Source organism: Cataglyphis hispanica, chromosome 13, assembly GCF_021464435.1.
Source record: "Cataglyphis hispanica isolate Lineage 1 chromosome 13, ULB_Chis1_1.0, whole genome shotgun sequence".
Classification (NCBI taxonomy): Eukaryota; Metazoa; Arthropoda; class Insecta; order Hymenoptera; family Formicidae; genus Cataglyphis; species Cataglyphis hispanica.
This window is the reverse complement of record NC_065966.1, coordinates 4,260,843-4,288,111: the sequence shown is the minus strand read 5'-3', so window position 1 is coordinate 4,288,111 and position 27,269 is coordinate 4,260,843. Positions and strand designations below refer to the sequence as shown.

Below are 27,269 nucleotides of genomic sequence, written 5' to 3'. Positions count from 1 at the left end.
AAAAATTAAAAATTTAACTAAAAATTAATATTAAAAAATATTAAGAATAATATTTTGTTAAATTTTTTGTAAGGCAAAGTAAACTCCGATTTTTAAGACACCTCGCAGAAGGGCAGATCTGGAACACGTGTACGTATATTTGCATGTTCGCTTCGAAAGGAAACGGAGAGATCAACTCGAGGAAGAAATGAGATAGAGAAATGGTCCAGAAGATCCTAAAGGAGTGGCATGCGTGACGGCGCGCGTGGGTGGTTCGACGCATAATTACGTAAGGGGCTATTAAACGGGAAATCGTTAATGGCTATTTAATGGGGGTGCTGGCCTCGTGTCGTTGCACGCTGCACGTGTGGTCGACCGTGATCGGCTTCGTTCAAACACCTTGACGATTTCTTATTTTAAAAACCGACGCGGAGCTACACGAAGCAAAATAATTTATGCAGTAAAAAATTAATATTTTATATAATGCTGTCAAGAAATATATACAATTTTCAGACTTTTATTAATTATTTTAATTATTTTATTACGTAAGAATGTAAAACGATTCTTATAAAAAATGTTTTTAACACAACAACATATATAATATAATATAATAATGATATAAGATAGCAACTATATATATTCCACTTTCATTCTAATTAAGAAATATATTCGCCTGATCAAACATTTATCATGCCTTCTATTTAAGATAACATTTCCATCGTCCATCGAGAACCGAAGCAACCACACGTGCGTGCATGCGTAGCGAAAAAAGGTAAGATGACGAGATGCACGCACGCGGTTGCGAAGCGAAGCGCACGTTATCTGAAACGAACGGACGTTACAAGACCGTGAGAGAGCGGTGCGTAGCGATCGGTTTAGATGAGTCCGCGAGCTTTTTGCTCGTCTGGCTGCGGATCCGGTTGATGGATGGTCCGCGTGGTCGTAATATAGTCGGCATGCGAATCGGTTCGATGATTCCCTAGCCCTCGATCTCCCCCCTCGAATTCGCGCATACACGCATCGGCGACCTCCCCGATCGCGAAATAACAGCTGATAAAAAAATTAAGATCATTTTTTTCGCCTTATCAAATTTCTTCCACATGCGTATCTTTTACTTTCTCTTCATTTCTAATCGCGTTGATTTATTCATATTACTGTAGAGAAAAAATTTTTAATTTACGAGAGAGAAAAGAAATCTACTTATTATTATCTTTTAATTTTATGAGTGAAATTTTCCAGTTTTTCAAAAGAGCAATAGCTTTGAAAAATATTTCGCAAATTCGTCGGTTTGCGGTGAAAGTGTAAAAAGATGCTTTCGCGATAAGAGTTAGTTTCTATTTCAAGTTTAAGTTCGATTCACGCTCGAAATCATTTTTTCAGCCAAGTTTTCTGTTTCTCAGAAAATTACTAATCGATATTCCGATTATACGAGGATACGACCAAAACAATTTTTTTGCTAAACGATTTGTTATTTTTTTTATTCTTGTATATTGTTCACGTGTAATATAATTTTTATAATATAACGTCAAATATTTTGTCAAAATCACAAAGTGAAGAATACGAGAATGTTTTGATGCGAAAATATGACAGATAGATAGATTGATGAATATAAATAAGTTTTATTTCCATCTGACATAACTAAGATTCGCGCGCAAAATATTTATATGATGTGAAACAAAGTATGAAGAATTTAAATGGCAATTATATAAGAACAAAATTATACAAAAAGTAATGCATCTATATAAATTAATAAAAACTGCTAATAAAATTAAATAACATTAAAAAATTCGAGAAAATCCGGTGCGTTGAATTTTTAGTTACAGCTTTCTCCTTCCTAAAGGAAGTATCAATGCGCAGTCGTCAACTTAAATTTGACGATAAATATTAGAAAGTAGACAACCGACGTTTCAGGTAATTTCAAGTACGCGATTTATAACATCATTATGGAATAGCATCATATGTCTAGCAGATTGCATGATGGGAAAAAAAGAATGCACACTGATAATTGCCTATCTGCTATTCATTTTGTCTGACAGTTTCATCAGTATTCCGTCAAGATGGACGTAGAAAGAACGATAATTTCTCGCTCGCAGCCGTATCACAGAGAATTGCGATCGCGAATAATATTTCCTGGCGCATCCATGATGCACTCTAAACTTTCCCTTTCGCGCGATTCTACAGAACTATCGATCGAAAGAGGATCAGGAAATTCTTCGACCTATGGTACAGCAAAAAGTTCGCGAAAAAGCTTTCACCTGGGCAATAAAACGTCCATCGAAATGATCTCTAATTATCTCCCGATGTAATCGACGTGATTATCGGTATCATCAATATCACCAATACAATCATCTCGCTCGATAACGAAAAATACAGAGAAAAATACTATTGAAAAGATTTTAATATTTCATGTTCATTGCAAAAAGGATCCATTTTTATACTGGATGTTTGATATTCGAAATCTACAATATTCATATAAAAAATATAGATTCCAAAGAAAGGAAAAAAAAATAATTCTCTTTATCATAAACATAATTACTTCTAATTTAAATGATATGCAATTGTTATTTCCTAATATTGGGATTGTATAAATCAATTCGTATTAATAATATATAAAAGCTCAGATCTTAATTTATAATTGTAGTACTAATAATAAGTTTACTCGCGTTTCCAACTGTTTTAGAGTTCCTCTACGGATAGGCATTTTATTCTTTTTTAAAGATGATTAAAAAATCACGCACACAGCTGGCTGATAAAGCCAGGGCGCGATGCGTCGAGATAATCTCGGGCAAAATAACACGTTACAAGCTCGACGAGAGCCCTAAACCAACCGCATTACAGGTACTATCGCGTGAATCCGCGCGGCGCGATCGGCCAGGATTTTACACGATGAATCCCCCTCCGTCCAAAGCTATTTCTCGCCGTTGTCCAACGGCGTAATGACGGATAATGACATAGAGCCGCGAAACAAGACACATGCATACATAGAGGAAGAAAGAGAGAGAAGCGGCTAACTCCTATAATATAAAATAGCGGGAGCGCCGCGTTCATTCACCGCTCGCTCGTTCGCTTCACCTGTCCATGCTGCGTCGTGTTACATATGCGAAACACATTGCATCGTATCTCTATGAGCTCTTAGAACAGCGCGTTCTCGTTAGCCGATATCGTCATACGCGTGCTATCATACGTCGAAATAAATATAATGGAAAAATATTATTAAAATTGTTAATTGTAAATATTTTTTTTAAATATTGCAGACTATAATTCGCGAACTGTTTGATTCTTGATAAAAAAATTTTGTTAGCAATGAAAGAAATTCTACAATATTATACAGCTTACTGTATATGATAAAAATAATTACTATTATTTTTAAACAAATAAAAAAAAAATATATATATATAACGTATTAATGGACTATTCTAATAGTTAATAACTTGTGTAATTATATATATTTATAATTAATATTATATCATCACAGAGTATAACCGTTAGATCGCTAAATAAACGAAATTAATATATATAATAAGATAATCTCCGTTAACATGTAGCTGATATAAATTTTATAATATTGGGACCCAAAATAGATAAGAGACTTTTTCATAAAAAGATTCGCGGATCCTTATTCGAAATCCTAGCAAAAACCTCCGCTTTAAAGAGCCGACTTGAAATTGTAGAAAGAGAGAGAAAGAAAAAGAAAGAAGAGTACTATTTCCATCTCCCTCTTTCTCCCTCTCCAATCCGTAACTATTTAACGTGCTGCGGGTTACATTCACCTGCATGGTTGATTGCCAACCGATAATTACCCCACTATACTCCACGCATTCTTTTTTAATTAGTGCGTACGCTCGTCCCTATTACATTTGTCATGCAGAAGCCTCGCTTACGATTCTAATGAAAATAATTGAAGGGTTATATGAATAACGGTCTGTTCATCATTCTTCTCAGAACAAGTGTTTTTCTCGATTTTTTTCTCTCTTTATAAATTATACGCATAAACTAATCATGCAATTATTTAAAAAATATTAAGAGAAGTATCTATATTATTTTCTATAATATATTATTAAAATATTATAATCGCTCTTTATTGTCGATTTCACAGAAGAAAAAAAATATAAACAAAGACTGCACAAAGAGCTCACTAAAAGCTTTGATTAAAAACCAAAAACTGATTTTTTTTTTTTAAAAAAAAGTTAAAATTAATCTAATTGGGATTCCAAAAGTAATAAATAAATATATGATTTATTCAAAGTTGCAACAAAATTTCACTGTGTGTTGACAAACATACCGAAGAATTTTCGCACCTCGAAACGTCAATTAGTCTCCCAGCAACAAGTTCGTTGTTGAAAAAAAAAAAAACAATGCAAAAAAATATCCCCCTCTTTACTAGAGCGGGAGCAAATCCAGTTCCGTTTGAGAGTTCGATGTCTCGGCGAACACGCGATTTTCCCTTCCCGCTAATATCCTTTTAAACGCCGAATGCGAGAATGCGTTTTTTTTATTGCCACCGGTTACGCGCCATTGTACCGCCGATGGAATGCCGCCGACACTTTTGACGGCGTGCGAAGTAACGAGCGTTATTTAGAGGCCCGGTTGAAATTGAGTGTGTCTAAAAAAACACGCGTTCCAGGTAGCGGCGGACGTCGCGAACAAACGGAAGAATTGCGAGACGGTATAATTATCGCGGCGAGAGAGATGACGCATTACAAAAGCGTTGATAAACGGCGGGCCGCGATCTTTTTCCCTGCTAATGGCCGCGACGTCGAAATCCCGCGATTACGACGAGAGAGAATAAGGCCTTATTCACCATTCGCATGATCGAAACAATCGTTTCCGCGGTCGGCGATAAGTATCTGAAAGATTGGCGCGAGCGATTTAGACTGCTCTGTAGTTTGGATATTAACGGATTTCAAATCCTACTATATAATCCTTACTAATTTCGTTCGCTTAAAATAAAAAGACAGCTCTTACTTTCGCTTAATTATCCATTCAGAGGATTAAAACTTTCAGATCTTTCACGAAAATCACAAAACAGATTTGATCTCGCAATTGTAACGTGATTTACAATCGTGAATGATGTCGGTCTCATGGATTTCTTTTGTAACAGTCTTGCTAATTGTCTCTTCAATTTGTTTTTACTTTATCGTCGTAAAAGTAAAAAATATAAAGATAAAATATAGATAATAACTCATACTAGAAAGTTTTACTGCGGCAAAATTTCATCTCGAGACTACATGAGATCCTGCAGCAGATTTAAGTAAATTTGAACATTCGTTCTAAAAAACGCAATCATAAAAAGCTGTTATTTGCCGTTTGCGTAATCGAAACAACAGTATTCTCGACTGCCACGTGTTTCACGTCGGAATTTGCTTCATTTCTTTGGCATTACCTCGTAATAACTGACTGAAAGCGCATAAATCTTGACTTGGCAAAAATAAATTATCGATATTACACAGAGTTATAGCTGCAAAATTCTTTGCATATAAGTCGAAAAAAACAAACAACCTTATTAAATTGATTTACTTTATAATAACAATTATACAGAAAGTAGCAACAAGAATAAATTAAGATAAATTTAATAATAAATTAAGATAAATGCAAATTCTCTTTATTCTTGCTCTATATTTATATTGGTCAAGAAATTCTATACCGAACAAGTACAATGCATTACGATACATTTCGACGCTAAATAATAAAGAGAAGGTAGAAAAAGAGGAAGCGCGCGAGAATTTCCTTCCATAAAATCTACTGACAGTTGACTCGCTTGCTGAGGAGACTTTTTCGGCTCTCGAGCGGTAGTAAAGAGATTTTAATTATTCATTGTTCTGGTATAATAATAGGAGTGAAATGACCGCGCGTCGCTAAAAGAGAAGAAAACGCTTGCATGGAACGCACGAGCAAAGGATCCTAAGCAAGTTAATGTCTCTAATTATAACCGGTTATAAAATTACACCCTTCGCACCGGGTAGAGGAATGACCGAACGCGTTCTGGTCGGTTCATAAATTTTCTCTAAAAACGAAGAGAGAAACGGAGAAGGGAGAGAGAACCAGCATCGTCGCCGACAGAATTTCAAGTACATTTTGCATCGAGCGCGAACACATTATCAGTCTTTAAATCTCTCCAGAGCGAATCGCCTAACGTAAATCAAGTCGCGAATTTTCGTCGCGGTTCCTCCTCGAAACGTACGTCCTTGAAAAATGTTGCGCGAATACCGAGCGTCAGCAGTAAACATTGCGCAAATTACGAAAGAGGCAGCGCTGACACGGACTTGAAAGAAAAGTAAGCCTTATATCTCTGAGCGTAATATAATTTTGCAATGTTGCTGCAAATTGCGGTAAAAGTAGGTTTAAAAAATGTTTACTGGTAAATTGTATAGTTAAAGAAATCTTAATTTTTTTTTGTCTCGGATTATATCTAGTCTAATACGAAGCTTTAATTGTGTGTTTTATTATTTTTGATATTAAATGTCTTACTTATTAATTCTATATAATATAATTTTTAATCAAAATTTATTTTCTTTCTAAAAATTGGTTTATTTTTATCACAATTTAATCAGTCGTGTAAATTTATTTTTTACGTTTAAGAAATTAACATTATGAATAAGTTCCTTTCATTATTATTTTTTCACATGTGATATTTTCGAAAATGACTTAATGCAAAATCGTAAAGGGTAAATAAATATTATAAATTGGTACATAATTTCGCGGCCATAGGATGGATCGAACAAACTGTCGAGAGAGCAATTTAATCTTAATTAAATCTCCCACGGTTATCTAACGTTGCGTGTACGCTGAGTATCCTGAATCTTCTTAGAAAATTGCATCCTATTGCAATCTATTCTTCGCGGCGATCCTGGCAAGGCACGCGAGTAAATACTGCCGCGCTAGTCCTGATAAGGCTCGCATCGACTGTATCTCATAATATAAATCCTGTTATCGAAAGCCGTGAAAGAAAACTACGCGTTGCACTTGCAGCTCGAAATGTAACATTTTCTATCCGCGATAAATTAAATTCTCGCATTTATATAATCATCTCGTGATACTTTGTACGCATTATTAATTAAACTTTATAAAATCTATAAGTCTTTATTGATTTTCTAATAAAATTATCCTTGAAAAGGATTTTAAAATAAAAAGCAAGAAGTATATATATATATGATAAGATTAAATAAATATATAATATATGAAATGTTGCATCCCACAATTTTTAATTATTCTAAAGTATAATAAAAGGATTTTAATTATATAAATTAAATATATATACTTTTATTTAAAAAAAGAGCAATCACGGAGCAATCACGGAGCACAAATTAAATTTAAATTTCGCGAACGAACAGAATCGGGTTGCACACAATTAGTATGGCGTGATCCATTAGGTTTTACCTCTTACGAATTGTAAATAACACTAAACTATGCAGTTGTTAAATAAACGCCAGCGAACGGTTATCCGTAGGCCATGTTCACACGACGTTCCTCCTCTTCACAACAACCTCGACACGTACATACTATTCGCATCAAGGTTGGAAGAGGGATTTTACATAGTGCCCGATGCCAGAAACGTTTTCCACGCGCATCCCTCCAGTGCATGCATATGCATTCGCCGTACTTACGCATTGTCGCACGTTGAAGAACGATCTGCCATCGATTCGCGGAAAGTTATTCGCTGTCGACGATCTTTCGGGAATACTAAATTTTTCCTCTATTTCACTTATTTCAATGTTTAAACAAAATAATTCAAGTATATACAAAAAAATCAATCGTAATCTAATAATTTAATGTAAAAAATCATTCATTAAAAATATTTTTAAATTTATTAAACGATCTATTGCGAAAATATTTCCATCATCATGCACATGTATTTGAAAATAATGAACATTTAAATCATTGTCAGTGAAACTTGGTCGTAGAGATTAATCAGATTATTATTAATGCATCGTGCATTGAAGTCAATGAGTTATAAAGAAGTTGATCTTTCTCACCATCTCAGTTGCTTTCTCTTTAATAAATATCAATCGCGTCTAAAAAGCTGTAACGCGTGCGAAAATGTCTAAACCGTCATTTGTCGTTTCAGGGAGTCGCAGTCCATTAATTCCAAGTGACAGCCTCGATATTTTCCTAACGCCGCGGCGCGTCAAAGCGTGCTAAAACGTCATTGACGATGATCTAACGCGAAACGCAATCATCGCGGAAAAAAGTCCGGCATGCAGGCCGTGTCAAAATTTATTTGTTGCACTTATATCACGTTCGGCTGTGCCAATAGAAAGCGCGATCGCGCGAATAATTTGTACTCACAAAGGAGACCCTCAGGGTGAGAGGATTCATCAAGCTTTGCCGTCGACACGCGCCTGCGACGACGTGCTTCCGCCTTTCTAAGTGCATGCAAATTAATCGATTTGAGATCGGGGCGACAGATGCGACTCGACAATGAGCGCCGCGCATTCTTAAACGCCATGGGAAACCGATCCGACTCTATTATCGGACTGAATTTAATTGTGACACTGTACACGCATCGCGAACGCGGAATGAATCATAGGTAAGTTTTGAAAACTATGCGGCGATACGAGTGAAATCAGTTAATTATTATTTAATTCGAATAGTAAGATTAAAAGTAAAGAATGCCCGAAAGCATTCATCAATAAATTTGTATGAAAAGATAATGGAAATACATATATAAAAAAGTGAAATATTAAAAATGAATTTTTTTTCAATGCATATATACAACGACATAATATCACATAATTGAATATTGTAATATAACTAAGCAGAAAATCAATATAACAAATCTTCGATATCTTTTATGAAAGTACGCTCTATACATATATATATATATATATATATTGATAATCATCATAAGTATGAGCCATTTTTAATGTAAATATAATTATTTTTAACATAAATAAATAGAATTAAGAGGCTCGTTCTTTTGGAAATATTTGACGAATTTTGCAATCTTTGCAATTTACAGAGAATTCTATGGAGTATTTTGCCACGATGCGATGGAAGATGAGCGAGCGTACTTTCACAGAAGCAAGCGAGTGCAAAGGTCGTTCTTCATCGGCAAAGCCGAGACGAGCAACAAAGTTCAGGCATTCACCGTCATTGCAATAATCGCCATAGAGTGTGGTCCTCATGCGAGAATGAAAGGGAGAAAAGTCGATAGATAAGGATATAATGACGGTGAAATGTCTTGGCTATGCTCCTCTCCCTTTTCTATATTATTCCCCCCTCTATATTATTATATTCTTATATAGAAGCATTTTTTTATAAAACGTATGCTATAAAAAAGATATAACTAACTATACTACGCATTGTTGAAGAACGATCCGCCGTCGACTCGCGGAAAATTATTCGCTCTCGGTGATCTTTCAGGAGTATCAAATTTTCCTTCTATTTCAGTTATTTCAATTTTTAACAAAATAACTCAAGTATATATAAGAAGATCTATAACCGTAATCTAATAGTTTAATGAGAAAAATCACTAGAGATAATATTCTTACGATTATATTTTCATTACTTTGATAAAAAAATAAAATAATAAATAAATATATCATTCTTCTATACAAATATAATATTGTTTTATTATCAATTTAATATTTAAATGGTTTACCATTGTATATTTAATTTAATTACTTTGCATAGTTTGAATATGTTTTACTTTTTTATTGTTTCTTCTACATTTAATATCATAAATAAATTTTTATTTAATTTATTAATGTTCGAATTATTAGACACATCAAATTTAATTAAATCTAATATAATATTGGTGTATTAAATTATTATGTGAGTAAAGTGATTAAAAGATTATAAATACATAAACGCTCACAAAATTAAATTAAGAATCAATTATACGTAATAAAGAACTGTCTTTGTGTTTTTATTCTTCTTTTGATATCGTAATTTAAATTAAAATATTATTTTTTCATAGAAATAATTGAAGTTTAATAAAATGTTTTGATCAACCGAAAGCGAATTAAAAAAACAAAATAAAATATCAAAACTCATCGACTAACCTGTATCAAGACGCGGCCGCTCGTTGGACACCGAAAGGGATTCCAGGTCGTCCTCCAAGGTCGCGTCATCCTCGGCGCGCACCAACACCACTAGCACCGCGGAAGTCAGTAGCAACGACGTCAGTAGCACTGTCCTCACCGATGTCCATCCGATGAGCGTCATTTTTCAAAACAAACACTTTTCCGCACTCGAGCCCGGTCGTCGCGCCGCGGTCACCGCCGTGCCGTGTCGCGATCACATTTTTTTTTCGATTCGCGAGTCCGATATATCCAATTACACTACGCGCGTGTACTTTATCCGAAAAACTCGCGACTGGATGCGAACGCACTCCCGGACGAAATGACTTCGAAACGATGACGATTTCGAAATGCGAACGTCGATGTCGTTCGGCGTCGGTGCTCCATGTGAACTTCGCCGCCGGTCGGATGATCGCGAACGCGTTATTTGTAATCGGCACTGTTGTATTTCGAACGCGCGAACGACAGTGGCAAGGGCAGGAAAGATTGACGGGAAGGGAAGGGAATTGCCGTCGCCGTCAGCCGGTAGCCCGTGCTACTTGTTTTGTGAGAAGTGTGCACCCACCGCACCAGTCCATGCCGCACTGCTACGCCGCCGTCAGGTGTTTGAAGCCAGCCGCCGTCGCGCGATCAAATCGCGACATCTTTCGGACGCTCGCTGAAGTAACCACGCGCACGGTCGACTGTCACGTGAACCGTGCACTCACTACGCTCACCTCCTACTCTCTCGCGCCGCGCGACACGCGATCCTCCATCACTGCGATTCATTCATGGAGACACACGCTTTTCACTCGGCTCCCCGCTCCCTCTTCCCGCTCCCCACTCATACATGCGTCTGCGCCTCGTCGTCTGATCATCACATACCGATACATCGCACGTGTTATTGTTTTGGTTTCAATATATGACGCGTGAATGACTTTGAAATATATACGAAGAGTTAGACGGAAATAAAATAAATAAATCTAAAGATATTTATGAGATCTCGATATATACGGGATGAAAGAGTAATTTTATTTCCAGTACAATCTTTAGTCATGACGTATTATAGCTATATGACGATCGTAATCATATTCGCATTTAACATATAATAGATAAAAAATTATAATTCAAGAAAAGACCAGAGACAAATTAAAAAAATAATTTATATTCTATATTAATTGAGACAATAGATTTAAAAACTTTGCTTTAGAGTCGATTCGAGACTTGCTTCAGAAATCAGGCCACGTTATATCTCGATCGATACGACTTGAAATGTGAGGCTCTAAAAAATCCACCATATTGCAAACTGCTGCCAATTTCATTTCATTAATATTTTAATATTTTCATAATATTTATATAAATAATAGTAAAAATAGAACACATTATGTATAGATCATAACGCGCACGTTATATTATTAGATAATCGAATAATTAAAAATTGAAAACTAATTTTGAGTCTTAATCAATATGTTGAAAGCGTGAGACTTTACCTTTTCGCGTTTCTTCGATGCGGCGGCGAACGGGATTCGCAACAACTTCGATGCATCTCTCTCAAGAAACTTGCAAACATGTACCTGCCTAGTATTTAATTAAGCCCTGTTATTTGAGAAAAAGAGCCGTTGATGCAGGAAGCGCGACGAGTTTGGATTACGCGAGCGATTCGTACTTCAAACTCCGTTACGTGGGACAACGTAATGACGTAGGTATGGGATATGGGTCGATCGGCGCTCTCTCCATCGACTTGAAGGGTGGTGCTCTAAAAAAATGCGGGACCGCCATATTGCAAGCTGCTGCCAATTTCGCTTTATTATTAATATTTTAATATTTTCATATTTGTATGAATAATAATATAAAGATAGCATATTATATGGTAGAGCATTGCACGCATTTAGATGAGCCAAATAATTAAAAATTAAAAACTAGTTCTGAATTTTAATCAATGTGTTGAAAACATGAGAATTTATCTTTTTGCCTCTCTTCGACGCTATGGCGAACGGGATTCGCAGCAACTTCGATGCATCTCTCTCGGCGCGGGAGACTTGCAAGCATGTACCTGTCTGGTATTTAATTAAGCCTGATCGTTCGGGACAAAAAAGCCGTTGGTGCAGGAAGCGCGATGGGTTTGGATTACGCGAGCAGCGAACCGTACTTCGAACTCCGTTACGCGGGACAACGTAATGACGTAGGTACGGATCGATCTCGATACAACTTGAAGTATAATGTTTTAAAAAAGGCGGGATAGTCATGTTACAGGCTGCTGCCAATTTCGCTTTGCTACTAATTTTTAAATATTTTCACAATTCACCGTTGGCGATAATATATTGCTTTACTCCAAAAAAGTCAGAGATAACTGAAAATAAATGAGATAAAATGTTTTTATACAGTTCTATGATAATAAAATACACGTCTCTCTCCCATAGGATTCTCCAAGTATACCGTGGACTGTACAAACCTGAAAAATTCTCGACACGCATCATAAATGTAATGAACGGACCGGTATATCTCGTCCGTCTTATCGGCTTCCCTTTCTTCCTCTTCCCTTCTCGTTCTCCCTGCCTTCGTCCTCTCCGTCGACCGCGAACGGACAAGTAGTGGCCTGCGGTTTTTCATCCCGAGGAAGAAACGCGCGGTCGATGCACCTGAAATCGCGGATCGATCGACTATGCGCGTGATATTTGTCGCGAATCGTCCTCATTCGAATTATGGTGAATTCGCAACGAAGGTCCTTAATCTTTGGTGATTTTTGTGCGGATTTGTCATTATGCAGGAACATATTTTTTAACCAGGATTTACGTACTAGATTGATTTATAAATCTTGACTAAATTATTTCTCTTGCCTTCGTTTCAAAATAAATTATTAATATTATTATTGTCTGTTATAATGTTAAAAAATGATAGATACGAATATAATAGAAAAAAAGAATGATATGTGTTATTAAGAAATAAAGGAAATATATATGTAAATAATAAATAGATATAATATAATATAAAAAAATGATATTGAGAAATAAAAGAATGTATTTTAATTTACTTCTAATTGATGGAAAATTTAATTTTTTATACTTGACCAAATACTTAGAAAAATATTTATTCATCTTTTATCAGCCTTTGGAAAATATTTTTGAATAATATCTGACACACATCTGCGCAGTAAAATTCTTTTATTTTTAATTTATATCAACGCAGATAGCATTATTATTATACACAATTATCTATTTCTATATAAATAAATGCGTATAAATATAATAATAAATTCTATATAATAAATGCAATTTTCCTATTTTTATTTTATTTGGTTATAGAAATGGCTTGTAAAAACGCTAGCCGCCTTCTTCTATTTTCGACATCTTTAATAAGATACCGCGCTATCGAGAATCAGCGACATTGATCTGATAGCTTAGAATGGCTATCGTTAGAATGGCGATCTCTTAATTCCGTCGTGAATGTTTTCGTAATTTATGCAAAGCCTTTCGAAAAGAGTACATCGTGTGATCGTCGAATACTCGTAAATATATTCGGCGGCATGTTTCACGCCACGCCAGCCCGAAGAAAACAACATCGTCTATGTTACGCATCTCCTTCTGCTTCGTCGGCTGATCTGTGACAACGTAGAACTCGTACATATTCAAGATATCGCATGAGAGAATCTGCCGTAATATCTAAACGCATGTACGATACGCACACGAGTGAGACTCCCGCAGCTAAGGGACACGCAAATACTCGTAAATTACGACTAGAGTTCTTTATCCGCGTTTATTGTTAGTTGAGTATTCTTTCAGAATGTCAGTTCGATTAAATTCGAGCGGCCCGAAAACTCTCAATTATTTGAAGTTGATCGGATAGTCCTGATTGATACGATTTTGTTGCAAAAAATAAAAAATTTGTTTTGCGTTTGTTTTAAAATAGTTTTACAAACACAGTTTGTTTAGATTGCCTGTGTATTTGATTCTCCTTTCTACTCTGACTTCCTTTCTTTTTTTCAAACACGATACCGAAGAATGGATTCTCACGAAAGCTGGTTTTACTGGTTTTTTAATTAGATTCAGAGACAATTATCTCGTTGGCATGAGGATTTGACACTTTCATTGATTGTCATCACCGCATTACTTTCATGATTACAGATTCGCTTGCCGATTCGGAGATTAGAAATCCTGAAAGAAAATCTATCGTCAGAACGTGATGTTAATGATCATACATAAAAAATCAATTGATGAGTAAACGAATATCAAAATCGCAGAACAATTTCTTTTTGCGCTTCCTATCCTTTCTCTTATTGTGATATATGAAACGAACCGTCAATGATCATCCGGTGGAAGTACGGTCAACGAAGGAAGCACCGCATTTCCGTCGCCGATTCGCCTTCCACGAATAAATGAAAGGGCATTAGCGGCTCTCACATATTACCGGTTACCGCGTTTTCTCGTCCGAAGAGGACGAAATTTATTGCATCAAATTGGTTACAAAATATGCCATAAGTCTCCCTCAATTTACGACCATACCGGCGATGCAAGTCCTCTGTACATGGGGTGTTTCAAATTCACCATCTTCTCCTCCAACTAAAAAATATATTAGAAGTAATAGCGCATGATTAATAATATCAGACATCGATAACTGCACAATTATAAGCGCAGCTAAAACTTAAAATAAGAACTAATAAAATATTGTTTCTTGATTTCAAATATGAAATAAATATATTACATCTATCAAATATATTACATATTTTTCAATTAATTTTAATTATGCGTGTAAATAAAAAATTTAAGATTGTATAAAAAAGAAATTTCAAAAAAGATTACTGCAATTGTTAAGATTGTCGCAAAGGATAAATATATTTCGTATTCATCCAGAGAGGGAAGGACACCTGGACCACTCTGTAGATACGCACGGAATATACGAGGGCGCATCGAGACGCATCTAAATATTCATATGCGATGCATCATGCGTTGTGTGCTGCGCAGCATGCAGAGATACGAAAATTTAACGCAACAAACATTTATTCCCACGACGGGTGGAGGCTTAATTAAAAATCGAGTTTGCTGGAATACCGCGGAGAGGTGGAATAAATTTAAAATACATGAGCCATTAATTAGAGCGCTATCTCCGCAACAAGTATTTTCGTGTTTTGCATTTAAGATCAAAATGAGCCCTTTGAGAAAGGAATCATGGAAAATATCATTATGCATCATGTGGTCGAATCTAAAACATAAAGAAATCTAAAAAATATAGAATTCTCTTGCTTGATTATATTTTGATAAAGTTATATAATTATTCGAAAGTCTTTATATAAATGAAGGAAAAAAATGTTAGATGTTCTGGCAAACAAATTCCACGTCGGTGTTAACACATCTATCCATAGAAATTGCTGAACTTCTATGGCTGAAAGAAATGCATACGCAATGTGCGTTTTACAACACGATCGAGATCAGACGTTGGAAAAAGACCATTTCTTGGGGTTCCACAGCCGAGTTTTATAATGGCATCCTCGAGTATTCTCCGCACGCAATATCTCAGCGGTACGATCTGGCGTATATTGTGCGTGCGTAGAAAAGTTCTCTTAAGCGTGCACGGCATTGTTTCACTCGCCTCGCCTGATTTTATGTACGCGAAAAACTATGATTTATGCAGCAGCGCGTTTAGAATGCCACATTTTTAAGGGTCGCCAGAAGTCAAAGCTTGCTCATTTCAATGTTTATATACTGACAGAGTAACATATTTATATACAGACAATGTAACATTTTTTTAAAGTTTTTTACATATGTTCGTATTTGAAATTTAATTTCAGAGAAAAGATGAAAATATTCTCTGTGTGTTAATAAAAAATTATGTATCTATAAGTAAGCGTATTATAATAAACTAATATATATATAATATGTGTAATATATGTATATACTGTATGTAAAGAGAGATATTATTTCGAATAAAAAATAAGTGACGACCTTTACTATTATTTAATCCGACCAAACGAGCGTTTTGCAGCAGAGGAAGTCTTCAATTACTTGAGGATCTTTGTCGAACTCGTAATTTCCTGTGACTTGAAAATGTGATTCCGCAAGGCCACATCGATATTTAGCAATGATATTACCAAAGACCGTCCTCTCCATGGTCCTCAGAATCGTAAAAAAATATCGGTTACCTGTTCATGTTATCAATTATAGTGCTTAATTATGGTTATTTTTTCTCGCCGTCGTGCGCAAAACGTCTTCCTGTATTGCATTCATTCGATGCGCAATTCCCTCTAATGCAATTTAATAAAAGTGTAACATATAGCAAACTTATAATTCCACGTTCCACATATTGTTGGCAATCTTTCAAAATCTAGCATCAATCCTTTTCGTATTCTTTTGTAATGCGATATTACGCATAGCAATCAAAGAGAGTAAATTCGTATAAAAGAAAAGATTATCTATCTTTTACGCAGCTAAAAATGATCAAATGGATACTATTTTCAATTATATTAATGGTTTTTAATATATTTTTTTAATATATTATATTATCTAAAAGATAAATATTGCATATAATTAGGTTCGTTATCATATAAAAATATTTGTTATATATATTCATTCATATTATATATAAAATCAAAAATAAAATAATATTGCAAAAAAACTCTTATCTTTTAAAGTTTAAAGAAAGAAAAAAAATTATAATTGTAATATTATAAATGTAATGTTATAATATAAATGTAATGTTATAAATGTAATATTTTTATAATTTTTTAATAAAAAAAAATAAAAGGCATTTATCTGAAAATAAAAACAGCGCTGAATAATATTGCTTATAAAAAATTTAACAAAATTATTTTTTATGTAGAATTATGTTTAATTAAATAGAAATAGAAAATAAATTAAATTGTTACCTTAATTAATTTGCCAATTCGATACAAATGCACTTAAGCAATACGCTGCATAAAGCCCAACAAAAATACCTGCCACGATCTCACGCAAAATAGATATTGCAAATGTTACCAATGCCTAGTGAATGTTGAGAAACACTATTTAATTCTTAATAATATCCTTAGCAATAATTGCTTTGGTCACGAAGAAGAAAGTATTGTTTCCAATAAATCGTTGCATTCATTGAATCGGTTAATCTTTTTGCCTGGATGTCATTCCGCAATTGCGCTTCTACACAAAGTGCTTGATACTCGAGCATTAAATAACGACGACAGGAAGCTTAAATGGAGCAGTTATTATAAAATACAGCAGTTTAATAAAATAACTTTAATAATTTAAGCACGTTTTCTCTGTAAATAATTCGTCATAACATACACAAAATAAATTAATTTTATAATAAAATAAACTTAGAAAAAATACAACTTCATAAAAAACATAATATATTTATACTCTCTTTGTTCAATTATTTAAATAATAATCAATCAGTTTAAATTAATAATCAGTTCAATGCACAGACTATATTACAGTATATGGCAATGGCAAGCGAAACACCCAGTAGGTACGTAAGTTTTCATAAATGGATGTGGTGGCTGCGCTGGGTCCAAGTTCAAAGAGTCTTCGCTTTCATCACTTAACTCTCCAATACTGAACGTATCTGTAAGATCTTGTTTGTGCTTTGAGGGATCCTTCGATTTCGCAGGAAAGAGAGTCAGTTCATCCTCACTATAATCGTACATATTCAAATAAAATGCATTAATTAAATTTTATTACATGTTCTTCACATGTTTAGAAAAACAATTTTTAAATATAATAATTGTATCAATGTCATCTGATAATTCTTTGTGTACATAATTATTTAATACCTTTCACTTTCACTATGCCAGTATTCAACTAGAGGAAGATGCTCTTTATTCTTATGTGGTATAGGCAATCTTTGGATTGATATCAATCCAGCAGAACTGGTACTACTTGTATTTTCATTGTCATATTTTGGAAGCTTTATGTAATCTGAGTTGCGTTGAATTCGTTTTGCCTGTTCAATGCGTGTCTCTGCAGAAAAAAACATTACTTATGTAAATATGTATATAATTACAAAACAACAAAAATTATACAAATTGCATTAATTATACAAGCACTCTTGCAATAAAATATGTAAGGCTAGAAGACTGTTTCAGTACCAAGTTTTTTTTGCAACTGTTTGGTTGTATTCCGCTGAGAAGCTTGTGTGTGATTGCTGCTGCAACTGCTATCACTGCCCTATAAAAAATTAAAACATTCTTGCACCACTAAATGTTTTGTTTCGCACATATCATTATTTACATATAATATCATATATTCCATATGATGTAAAACTAATAACGTTCATCAGTCAATATGTTTATCGAGATGAACATTTACCAAAAAGAGTCTTTCATCTTCCACATGATTAACAGCTTTAGGATCACTATCAATACCGCTATCTTCCATTCTTTAAGGCATTTATAAAGAAAATTAGCTTCTTAACTCATCTAAAATAGAGAAAAACATTATTAATTTTGCCTTTCCACTAATCAAACATGAAAGGATTATGTAAAAATTGATACAGTTGATACAGAATATGTAGACATGTATTGCAACTAATAACTCTTATAATTATAATAAATCTTGATATTTAAATATCAATGTGTGTAGAGGTTGTGTAAATGTGTCAGTACTCATCCACTCAAAATTTCATATATATTACTTTAGAATTTACAAAATCTAATAATATATATTTGTTGTTATGAGAATTGAATAAAACAATATGTTTTATGTATTTCAACCAATGATATCTGCACGATTCTATACAATAATTGCCCTGCAACTTGTTGGAATGCTCACATTATCATGGTATAGTCCATTATTGATTTTCTCTGTGCCAAATATCCACAAAAAGATATAACCGTGTTTGTCTCGACGGTATAAAGAAAAAGTAATGACAACAATTAAAATATCATGTCCTAAAGATTATGTAAATTTTAAATATTTTATACATTCTCACAAGTTTACAAAACATATGATTTTCACATATATTTATTTCGTTATATAAAAAAATAAAAATATTAAATAAACTGTAAAATAACTGTAAATTTATTCATACTTTTAATAAAATATTATATTTAAACATATATTAAAATGTGGAAATACATTGCTTCAAACTAATATCATGTATCATACACATTCTACAGATTGACATTTGACATCAATCAACCGTATCCAAGGAAACCGTAACAGACTTTTCAGTATTGCATGATACGTAGACAAAGGATATTTGGAGTTTTTATCTATTATACTCTTTATACATTATCATATTATATTTTTAAAAATCATTGAAGAATAATATTGTTGATCTATAAAATAGATTTGATCAAATTATTGTGCACATTGCAGGATTAAGCTTTTACTTTCTCTTACCACTAAATAGTAAGTTATACTGCACAGATATCAGAGAGAGAATACACATATTACATATAATATGTCCTTAATAACAGCATATATTGGATATAATATCTCCTTAATAACAGTACATGAAGGAGTTATTTAATATCAGCTGATTATTTGCTTAAACTGTTGCACAATTACATTGATATAACTTTACAACATACAAAGGAAACAATGGCACCAACAATACCAAAAAAGATATCCCCCAAACTGATGGAGATAAGTAAAGAAGTACATATCTTTTGTCATCATGACAATATTATAATATAATAAAATAATAAAAAATAAATAAAATAATAAGAAATAAATCTTGTATCTTATAAGAATAAGATCATATATATATATATATATATATATATATATATATATATGTATATATATGTATATATATATATAATGTATATATGTATATATATATATATATATATATATATATATGTATATATATATATATATATATATAATGTATATATATATATATATATAAATTTTATGTATATAATTTTTACAGTTTAAAAAATAATATATACATTATATATATATATATATATATATATATATATATATATAGAGAGAGAGAGAGAGAGAGAGAGAGAGAATTATATCTAAAAAATCACATTTGATAATTTTGCAGCCTGTAACTTTAGGAAAAAATATGCATATATCACGACAAGACTTGGGTGCTGGTGATATGGACTGGATGCGAGGAAAGGTTTTGCTAAAACCAGATGATCAATTGCAATTAACAGAAGCAGTATGTTTAATTTCTTTTTTGATCTCTTAAATATTATCAAATATTTCTATATCTGTATATAATATAGGAATTACAAGAGGAAATTGCCAAAGTATTAACTATACACAATACAAGAGTACCAGACTCCTTAGTCGAATGGTCATGGAAATTGGGTGAATTTGTAAGATTACCTCCTCCACCGCATTTATTAACTCTACTAAATATAACTGGCACTATACTACACAAAGACTCTGAAGAGGCCAAAGTGCAATTGGCAGGAGGAATTATTGGTAATGCCCTTCGTTTAATGATGTAATAATCAATGCACTAAATAAAATAATCTCATTATATAGCTGATCATCAAGAGGAGGCAGCAGACGAGAAATTGAAACCTGATGAAGCTGAAGAAGAAGCAGAATATAAAGAAGAGGAAGAAGGTAGACACAGGAAAGATATCAATTATGTATAGTTATTTAATAAATTATGTATAATTCTTGTGTATTTTTTAAATATATATATATATATATATATATATATATATATATATATATATATATATATTACACAAGAACAGCAGAGGAAGTGGATAAACCCGTAGAAGCGGTAGTCGAAACTGAACGCGAAATAGAAGCTGAGCCAGAACCTGAGGAAGATGAAATAGAAAAAGCAAAACCTAAGAAAATACCTAATCAATTCAATTTCTGTGAGAGGGCAGCATTGACATATGATAATCCTATGAGGGTATATACACTGTATCTCCTATTTGTATGAAATAGCAATGTGGATATTATAAACTCTGTTTCTTTCTGAAAAGCAAAAGTACTGAAAATAATATGTACAGAATAAAATCAAATATTTTTTACAGGATACAAGCACACAAACGATACCTCCACCTACTGCAACCTTCAATATTAGTGTCTTTCAGTGGACTATTTTTGACGAGTATCAGGTACAAGTACCTTCTGTCCTGATTAGAGATCATTTTATATTCGGTAGAACATACAATATATTTTTATATTATGCTACTTTCTATTAAATAAATATGTAATTAACGAAGAAAGTAACATTATTTTTATCTGAAACATATAAATAGAAATATTATTTACAAATTTTGATATTTTTATTATTGTTGATAGGAAGACTATGCTCAACAACAACGTGAGAAAGAAAAGGAGAAAAAAGCGCCAATAACTCAATTAAAAAAGGAGGATATAAAGAAGAAAGCACAAATGGAATCTTTAGCAATGACAAACAGAATGCTACAAGCAGCAAAAACATTGGAACGAATGGTGAATCAAAACATTTTCGACGATGTATCTCAAGGTAGGCGCTCTTTTGCAATTTCAATAAAACTTTGTATATCTCGAGTACACATTATTTTTTTCTATTCAATTATTATTTAGATTACAGATATTGGGACGATCCAAGCGATGAATTCAAAGAGGGCGAAGGCTCTTTATTACCTTTGTGGAAATTTTCTTATGAAAAAACTAAGAAACACGATGTCACGGACATATGCTTCAACAGCAGATATTACGATCTCTTTGCAGTCGCTTTTGGAACACGTTAGTAGAATACGTTATCGGTATTCGTGTTTTCCTCGCAATGTTTATAAACTGTAAATGAAAATTTATATATTACAGTGTCATTTAATAGTTCGATAACAAATGGCACAGTATGCTTATTCAGCTTGAAGAATCCATCATATCCAGAATGGATCTGTCCAACAGAAACTCCTGTGATGTGCCTAGATTTCAATGCCCAACATCCATATCTTTTAGTTATCGGTGTGTAATATAATATCATGTATTAAACATTTATTTTATCCGTCACATGTATTTATTAAATGATATAAATGATGATTTTACTAAAAGTATTTTTTCAAAGAGATATTTGAATTAAATAAAATTTGCAATCTGCAAGTTTCCACAAAGACTTTTGTAATATTATTGTAACACTGTATTGCTATATATATGCTAACATTAATTAATTAATAACATTAAGGTACTATGGACGGAGCGGTAGCGGTTTATAACATAATGTTACCACCGTCTATGCCACAGTATAAAAGCAACGACGTTGTGCAAAAACATGGAGGGTTAGTATGGGAGGTCTGTTGAATCTTTTAACTCCAACATTTCGACATACAATTCAGAAATATTTCCGTAAAAATTAGAAAAGAAATTCTAATTAGAAAAGAAATTATACTGACTATATATAGATTCGTTGGGCGCCCGATACAGAAGAGGGAAATCTAGCGTTCTTCAGCGTCAGTATCGACGGCAAAATAAATCACTGGGTGTTAAATCAGAACAATCTCGGTCTCAATACCGTTATAACGTTGTTTCTGGACCGACCGCCTATTCCGGGACCGGATGGCACATTGATTACACTCAAAGGTAATGGCAAATAATAATAAAAGACAAGTAGAAATTTCTTTAAACGTGATGATTATATGACCTTTGAATTCAGGATGCGGAACGTGCATTGCATTTCATCCTGCCGATCAGAATGTTTTTCTGGTAGGCACAGAAGAGGGTACCATGTACAAGTGCAATACGGCGTACAGCAGTATTTACATGAGGACGTATCACGAGGCGCACACTATGCCGGTATATCGAATAGTCTTCAACAAGTTCAATTCCAGTATCTTTGCCAGTTGTTCGGGCGATTGGCGAATCAAAATCTGGGAAGATGAAAGACCGTAAATTAAATCTTCAATGTCCGCATATAAATTTAATTATGACGATATATTACATTACATAATGTTTATGTATGTATATAAATAGGGAACCTTTATTCATGTTTGATCTGGGTGTTCCAATTGGTGACGTTCAATGGGCTCCGTACAGCTCAACAGTGCTCGCTTGTGTATCAAACGATGGCAAAGTTACAGTGTTCGATTTAAATGTTAACAAGTACAGACCAATCTGCAGTCAGCAGATTGTCAGTAAACGAAGAAACAAATTAACCCGATTAGCTTTTAATAACGCGTTGCCGTTTATAATAGTCGGCGATGATAAGTAAGTGATTCTTTTCATATTATCTGTTTAAATTAATTTTTTTATTTAATAGATATATATCTTATATGATTTGTAATGTTTATTTATATTTAATATCTAATTTTATACAGAGGTACTGTGAATACACTAAAACTATCCCCAAATTTACGGATAAAAGTAAAACCAACAAAGAAGCAATTACATTTGTCACAAACAGAGTTAGAATCGATGAAATTGGAAAAGTTGCTCAGTTTTGTACGAGAGCCTCCAGTTTTGATTCCACCTAAAGATGTAAGAATAGTCAGCTAAAACTGATACATCAAATATGAAACAGATTATAACTTTTTGTAAACAACAGTACTTTATTAATATTTGCTATAACAGATGGATATATATATATATATATATATATATATATATATATATACATACATACATACATACATATATATATATATATATATATATATATATATATTATATTTTTACAAATAAATTGGCACTAATTATGCAATAGATGTCAAATAGTTCTACAAAGTAATTTATGTACTTGAATTTATATATACTGCTTGAAAATATCATTATATAATAATACAACAATTCCCAGTAGCCACTACTTAATATGATAAAACTAAATAAATTGATTTAAATTAATCCAATTAAAATATGTTATTTACATAATTTTCCAAATGTAAAACAACGCAATTTTTATTCTTGAAACTTCTCCTTATTTTCTCTTAAAATTACGAGTTTTAATTGAGCAGAACTGGAACAATCAAATTTCTACAATATATAAATATTTACGAAATATTTCTAATCTTGTAGAACTGTTCAATATATATTATTTTAAAAAATGCTTTTTCCCATACCAAATAAAATATTTTTAAAATATTATGAAATTTTAAATCTGTTTTTAAAATCGTTAATATTAAATATTTATAAATCTCTCTAATATGGACTATATTAGTATCTACTAATGAATCAATAGTAAATCTAGTTCAAAGTTAGTATTCTTAATGGAAGTGTATCGAAAAATCTCAACATCTATATCGATCAGATTTAATAAAAAATACTAAGTTTATTTGGCACAATATTAACAGTTCAATTCATGCAAGAAGAAAGTTTGTGAATTTCACTATTCTAAGCTGAATTATTCAGAGATGTTTAGATAAAATTTGATAACAATTATTTGTCATTATTCCTTATTGAAGTAGGGTTCGAATAAGGCAAATAGAAATGCATTTACGAGTCATTCCTTTAGAAGAGAGACATTGCACGAATGTCGAATTACAATCTTCAGATCTTAATATCTTCATGCATAAATAATTCCTAGTATCATTAGATACATGCATAATCGGTATAATTATCAATTCGATAGCAACAATAAATGCGACTTAGCCGCAACAAGTACCAATTTCTTAATCAAATGAGACAACAAATATTGCCATAGACTCCCGCTAATAATTCGCACAATTATTCAAAATCGAATTAATTAAAAACAAATTTACCTGGTAATTCTGGATTCTCTATCACACCTTTGTAATATTTAAGCTCTAAAAAGTCCCTAATGTTATTTGGGCATGGCACTTGTCTACCGACGAACTCGATACTCGACATCGGATGGAGAAAGTGTTCCGGAAAGTCCCGATTCTTCAGGAACCATGCATCCTTCGTCATGGATCCGTTGCGCGCGTAGAATGGCAGCAGGTTCACGTGCAAACGATTAACTCTGGAGTATTGTACCTTGAAGAACTCGCCCTCCGTCGCCTTCTCCCAGATAAAACCGTCATCATCAACAACCGGTTTATTCTTAGCTCTGACCAGCCACGGCGATCTCGCCAAATCGTCGCGGTTCAGTCCAATTTGTACTTCGTGATCCCATGGCAAAATATCGCCGTGTCTCATTCCTCCCAATAACGATTGACCCTCCAACCAGAATCGTATGCCAACTTCCTCCAATTTATCAATAACGTGATGGGCAACTTTTCTCAGTCCAGCCAAACAACAAGGTGGCGTATATCGATGCAGATAGAGATACGATGGTATGCCATTTATCACCGAACCAAAGCACCTCGCAGTTTCCCGTGAACAACCATACCATTCCACAGAACCGGAAGCTCTTGTGATTTTCTTTATTCCCAATTTCTCAAACATCAATCGCTCCCGCGTACGATGCAATTGCTGCATCTTAGATTGTGCTTGTTGATTTCTATATAATGGTTTTCCCTCGTTGAATTGATAGCTTTTCAATATATGTATCTAATAACACAAATCACATCATCATAAGCATTTGTTCAGTGAACACAAATGCTAAAATAAAATAATAGGGTTTTTCCTAGTAAAAAATATAAAAAAAAAATATTAATAATTTTCCATGTTTTTAAAAGAAAATACACAATGTATGAAAAATACTTACCACATAAATAAAATAGTTTTAAACACAAATTTGTGTACTAATAATCACTGACACAAGAACACAAGACAAAATGTTCATGAAATATATATTATAGATATAAATGTTTGCATTTCAATTTTGATTGCATAAATCCAATTAGATTTAAGTAATCATGAAACTATGACACATATGGATAAATCAATAAATTTGTCATAAAATAAATAAAGCAAAAAACAATAAATAATTTTTTTAAATTAATAAAAATGGATTGCAAACCTTTACACCAATAGCTGCCATCTGGATGTACAAGGCATCGGTGAAGGGTAGCAGAAATGGATCCGATAATCTCCTTAAAATTTTTGTTTCCAGCACAGTTACATGCTTGCCCGTTACACTATCACATTCTGTCCCTGTAATCCGCGTTATCCTCAAGCTCCATTCTTTCACTCTTAAATCTAATTCAAGACAATGCAAGGCAATCTTTCCTACTGGTACAGTAACTACTCCTAAATTTGACACTTGCGAGACAGTCTCCTGTAAAATATGCATTAAAAAAAATAATGAGTTGTATTCTTTCTTTTAAAATATTTCTTTGTGTATCGTAATAAATGTATATTTATGATAGTACCTGCATGATTTGCTTGGTCGACAATCTTGTTGCATCAGGCATAAATAGGACAAACTTGGTGCGTATGTAAAAGAGTGGATTTCTCTCGTCAAAAGACTTATTGAACTCGGGCCGTAAACTAATCAACTTGACATTCTTCATACTCTCGTTAGCGAAGTCTAGCTCCAACGGCGGATACGGCACTTCATCGCATACTATCAGGACGGGTATCTCCGGGAAGGAATTCAAAACTGACTCCACCATGGATGCTACATCGTTTTCGAAACTCTCAAATTGTCTGATGACAATAGTGACTAGACGGGCCAAGCGTCGATGAAGTTTCTGCGGGGTTTCGTTGGTCCCGACATTCGGTGTTAATAGGCCCAGAGTGTTTTGTGCCGCGAACAAGCGCCATATCCTATGCCAGACGATGATGTTACCCAACAACGCAAGCACCAGGACCGCCCTGACGAATCTGAGCCGCATTATTATTACGGCACGCAATGCAATATCATCTTATGTCATCGATGAGAACAAATATCTACATCACTCCGGTGTCAAGTTTCGGCGAACGTTTGACAGTTTGAGTTATTTTTGCCATGCTGAGACAATTCTCAATTGAACTTATGCAAAGGTCATTTCGTTTGATCCAATAAAATCTCGCGCGGTTACGAGGTTAACAAGCTTTTAAATGAAGCTTTATTTCTCGGTGTAGGTGAACGCCTATGAAGCGTTCCGATCGATTTTAAAGGTTAGGTATGCTAGCTTGGTTAGTCCGATTAAATTTAATTTGTCTTTTTTTCCATCGTGTACGCTGTAACATAACGTGTAACATACATTAACAAAATTTTTCAACGGATATTCATCTTTAAGCATATAATACTATTTAATTTGAGATACAAAAATTTGCAAAAATAGTATTTAAAAAATTTTGCAAAATTACCAAAGTGCTTACTGATCATTCGAAGATTTTTTTTAAATTAAAAATGCTATTTGACTGTAATTGTAGAAGAATATACATTCGTTGACTAAATGCATCATGTGATCTCATACTGAAAATTAGCATAATTGCGCTTCGTTAAAAAAAACAATCCTTGACCTCTTTTCTTTGCGCATTTAATACCAGCATTTGAATAAGCTTACGTTTAGTGATTTTACATATCAAATGTCGTACAATGTCGTACACCATAGACATAGTA

The 27,269-nt window shown here is 33.3% G+C and overlaps 5 protein-coding genes across 10 annotated transcripts in view; 2 read left to right on the top strand and 3 right to left on the bottom strand.

Annotated features, from left to right (window-relative positions):
- LOC126853824 (serine-rich adhesin for platelets-like) overlaps window positions 1–10,676 on the bottom strand; it is a 153,380-nt gene extending 142,704 nt beyond the window's left edge. The window contains exon 1 of the mRNA XM_050599867.1: window positions 9,984–10,676. Coding sequence (XP_050455824.1) covers window positions 9,984–10,146 — 163 coding nt within the window. The 5' untranslated portion in view covers window positions 10,147–10,676. The remainder of the gene's footprint in view (window positions 1–9,983) is intronic.
- LOC126853850 (probable small nuclear ribonucleoprotein Sm D1) overlaps window positions 1–27,269 on the top strand; it is a 205,528-nt gene that overhangs the window by 110,804 nt on the left and 67,455 nt on the right. The window lies entirely within an intron of this gene.
- LOC126853848 (uncharacterized) lies at window positions 17,297–24,678 on the bottom strand. Of its 5 annotated transcripts, none has more exons than XM_050599913.1 (5): window positions 24,577–24,678; window positions 18,272–18,381; window positions 18,052–18,130; window positions 17,737–17,923; window positions 17,297–17,596 (listed from the first exon to the last, which is right to left on the bottom strand). In XM_050599913.1, the coding sequence occupies exons 2-5, from the start codon at window positions 18,338–18,340 to the stop codon at window positions 17,395–17,397; spliced, it is 537 nt and encodes a 178-aa protein (XP_050455870.1). In that variant the 5' UTR covers window positions 18,341–18,381; window positions 24,577–24,678; the 3' UTR covers window positions 17,297–17,394. The 5 variants fall into 5 exon arrangements, with proteins under 5 accessions (XP_050455870.1, XP_050455866.1, XP_050455868.1 ...); XM_050599909.1 differs by lacking the exon at window positions 24,577–24,678 and adding an exon at window positions 20,752–20,869; XM_050599911.1 differs by lacking the exon at window positions 24,577–24,678 and adding an exon at window positions 19,307–19,450.
- LOC126853831 (dynein intermediate chain 2, ciliary) lies at window positions 19,461–23,429 on the top strand. Its single transcript, XM_050599882.1, has 14 exons — window positions 19,461–19,564; window positions 19,968–20,087; window positions 20,155–20,356; window positions 20,420–20,503; window positions 20,641–20,807; window positions 20,932–21,015; window positions 21,203–21,389; window positions 21,470–21,631; window positions 21,710–21,853; window positions 22,071–22,177; window positions 22,288–22,465; window positions 22,539–22,770; window positions 22,856–23,089; window positions 23,200–23,429. The coding sequence occupies exons 1-14, from the start codon at window positions 19,508–19,510 to the stop codon at window positions 23,375–23,377; spliced, it is 2,136 nt and encodes a 711-aa protein (XP_050455839.1). The 5' UTR covers window positions 19,461–19,507; the 3' UTR covers window positions 23,378–23,429.
- LOC126853837 (ribitol 5-phosphate transferase FKRP) lies at window positions 23,573–27,220 on the bottom strand. Its single transcript, XM_050599890.1, has 4 exons — window positions 27,026–27,220; window positions 26,092–26,884; window positions 25,740–25,997; window positions 23,573–25,327 (listed from the first exon to the last, which is right to left on the bottom strand). The coding sequence occupies exons 2-4, from the start codon at window positions 26,554–26,556 to the stop codon at window positions 24,557–24,559; spliced, it is 1,494 nt and encodes a 497-aa protein (XP_050455847.1). The 5' UTR covers window positions 26,557–26,884; window positions 27,026–27,220; the 3' UTR covers window positions 23,573–24,556.

Coding starts and splice junctions, on each gene's coding strand:
- LOC126853848 (XM_050599913.1), bottom strand. CDS start 18,340: ATGGAAGATAGCGGTATTGATAGTGATCCTAAAGCTGTTAATCATGTG. Junction 17,924..18,051: donor ACAGTTGCAAAAAAAACTTG/GTACTGAAACAG, acceptor TTTTTTCTGCAG/AGACACGCATTGAACAGGCA. Junction 17,597..17,736: donor TGGCATAGTGAAAGTGAAAG/GTATTAAATAAT, acceptor GTACGATTATAG/TGAGGATGAACTGACTCTCT.
- LOC126853831 (XM_050599882.1), top strand. CDS start 19,508: ATGGCACCAACAATACCAAAAAAGATATCCCCCAAACTGATGGAGATA. Junction 22,466..22,538: donor CACATTGATTACACTCAAAG/GTAATGGCAAAT, acceptor CTTTGAATTCAG/GATGCGGAACGTGCATTGCA. Junction 23,090..23,199: donor ATAATAGTCGGCGATGATAA/GTAAGTGATTCT, acceptor AATTTTATACAG/AGGTACTGTGAATACACTAA.
- LOC126853837 (XM_050599890.1), bottom strand. CDS start 26,556: ATGCGGCTCAGATTCGTCAGGGCGGTCCTGGTGCTTGCGTTGTTGGGT. Junction 25,998..26,091: donor CGACCAAGCAAATCATGCAG/GTACTATCATAA, acceptor CATATTTTACAG/GAGACTGTCTCGCAAGTGTC. Junction 25,328..25,739: donor TGGCAGCTATTGGTGTAAAG/GTTTGCAATCCA, acceptor TTGTGTTATTAG/ATACATATATTGAAAAGCTA.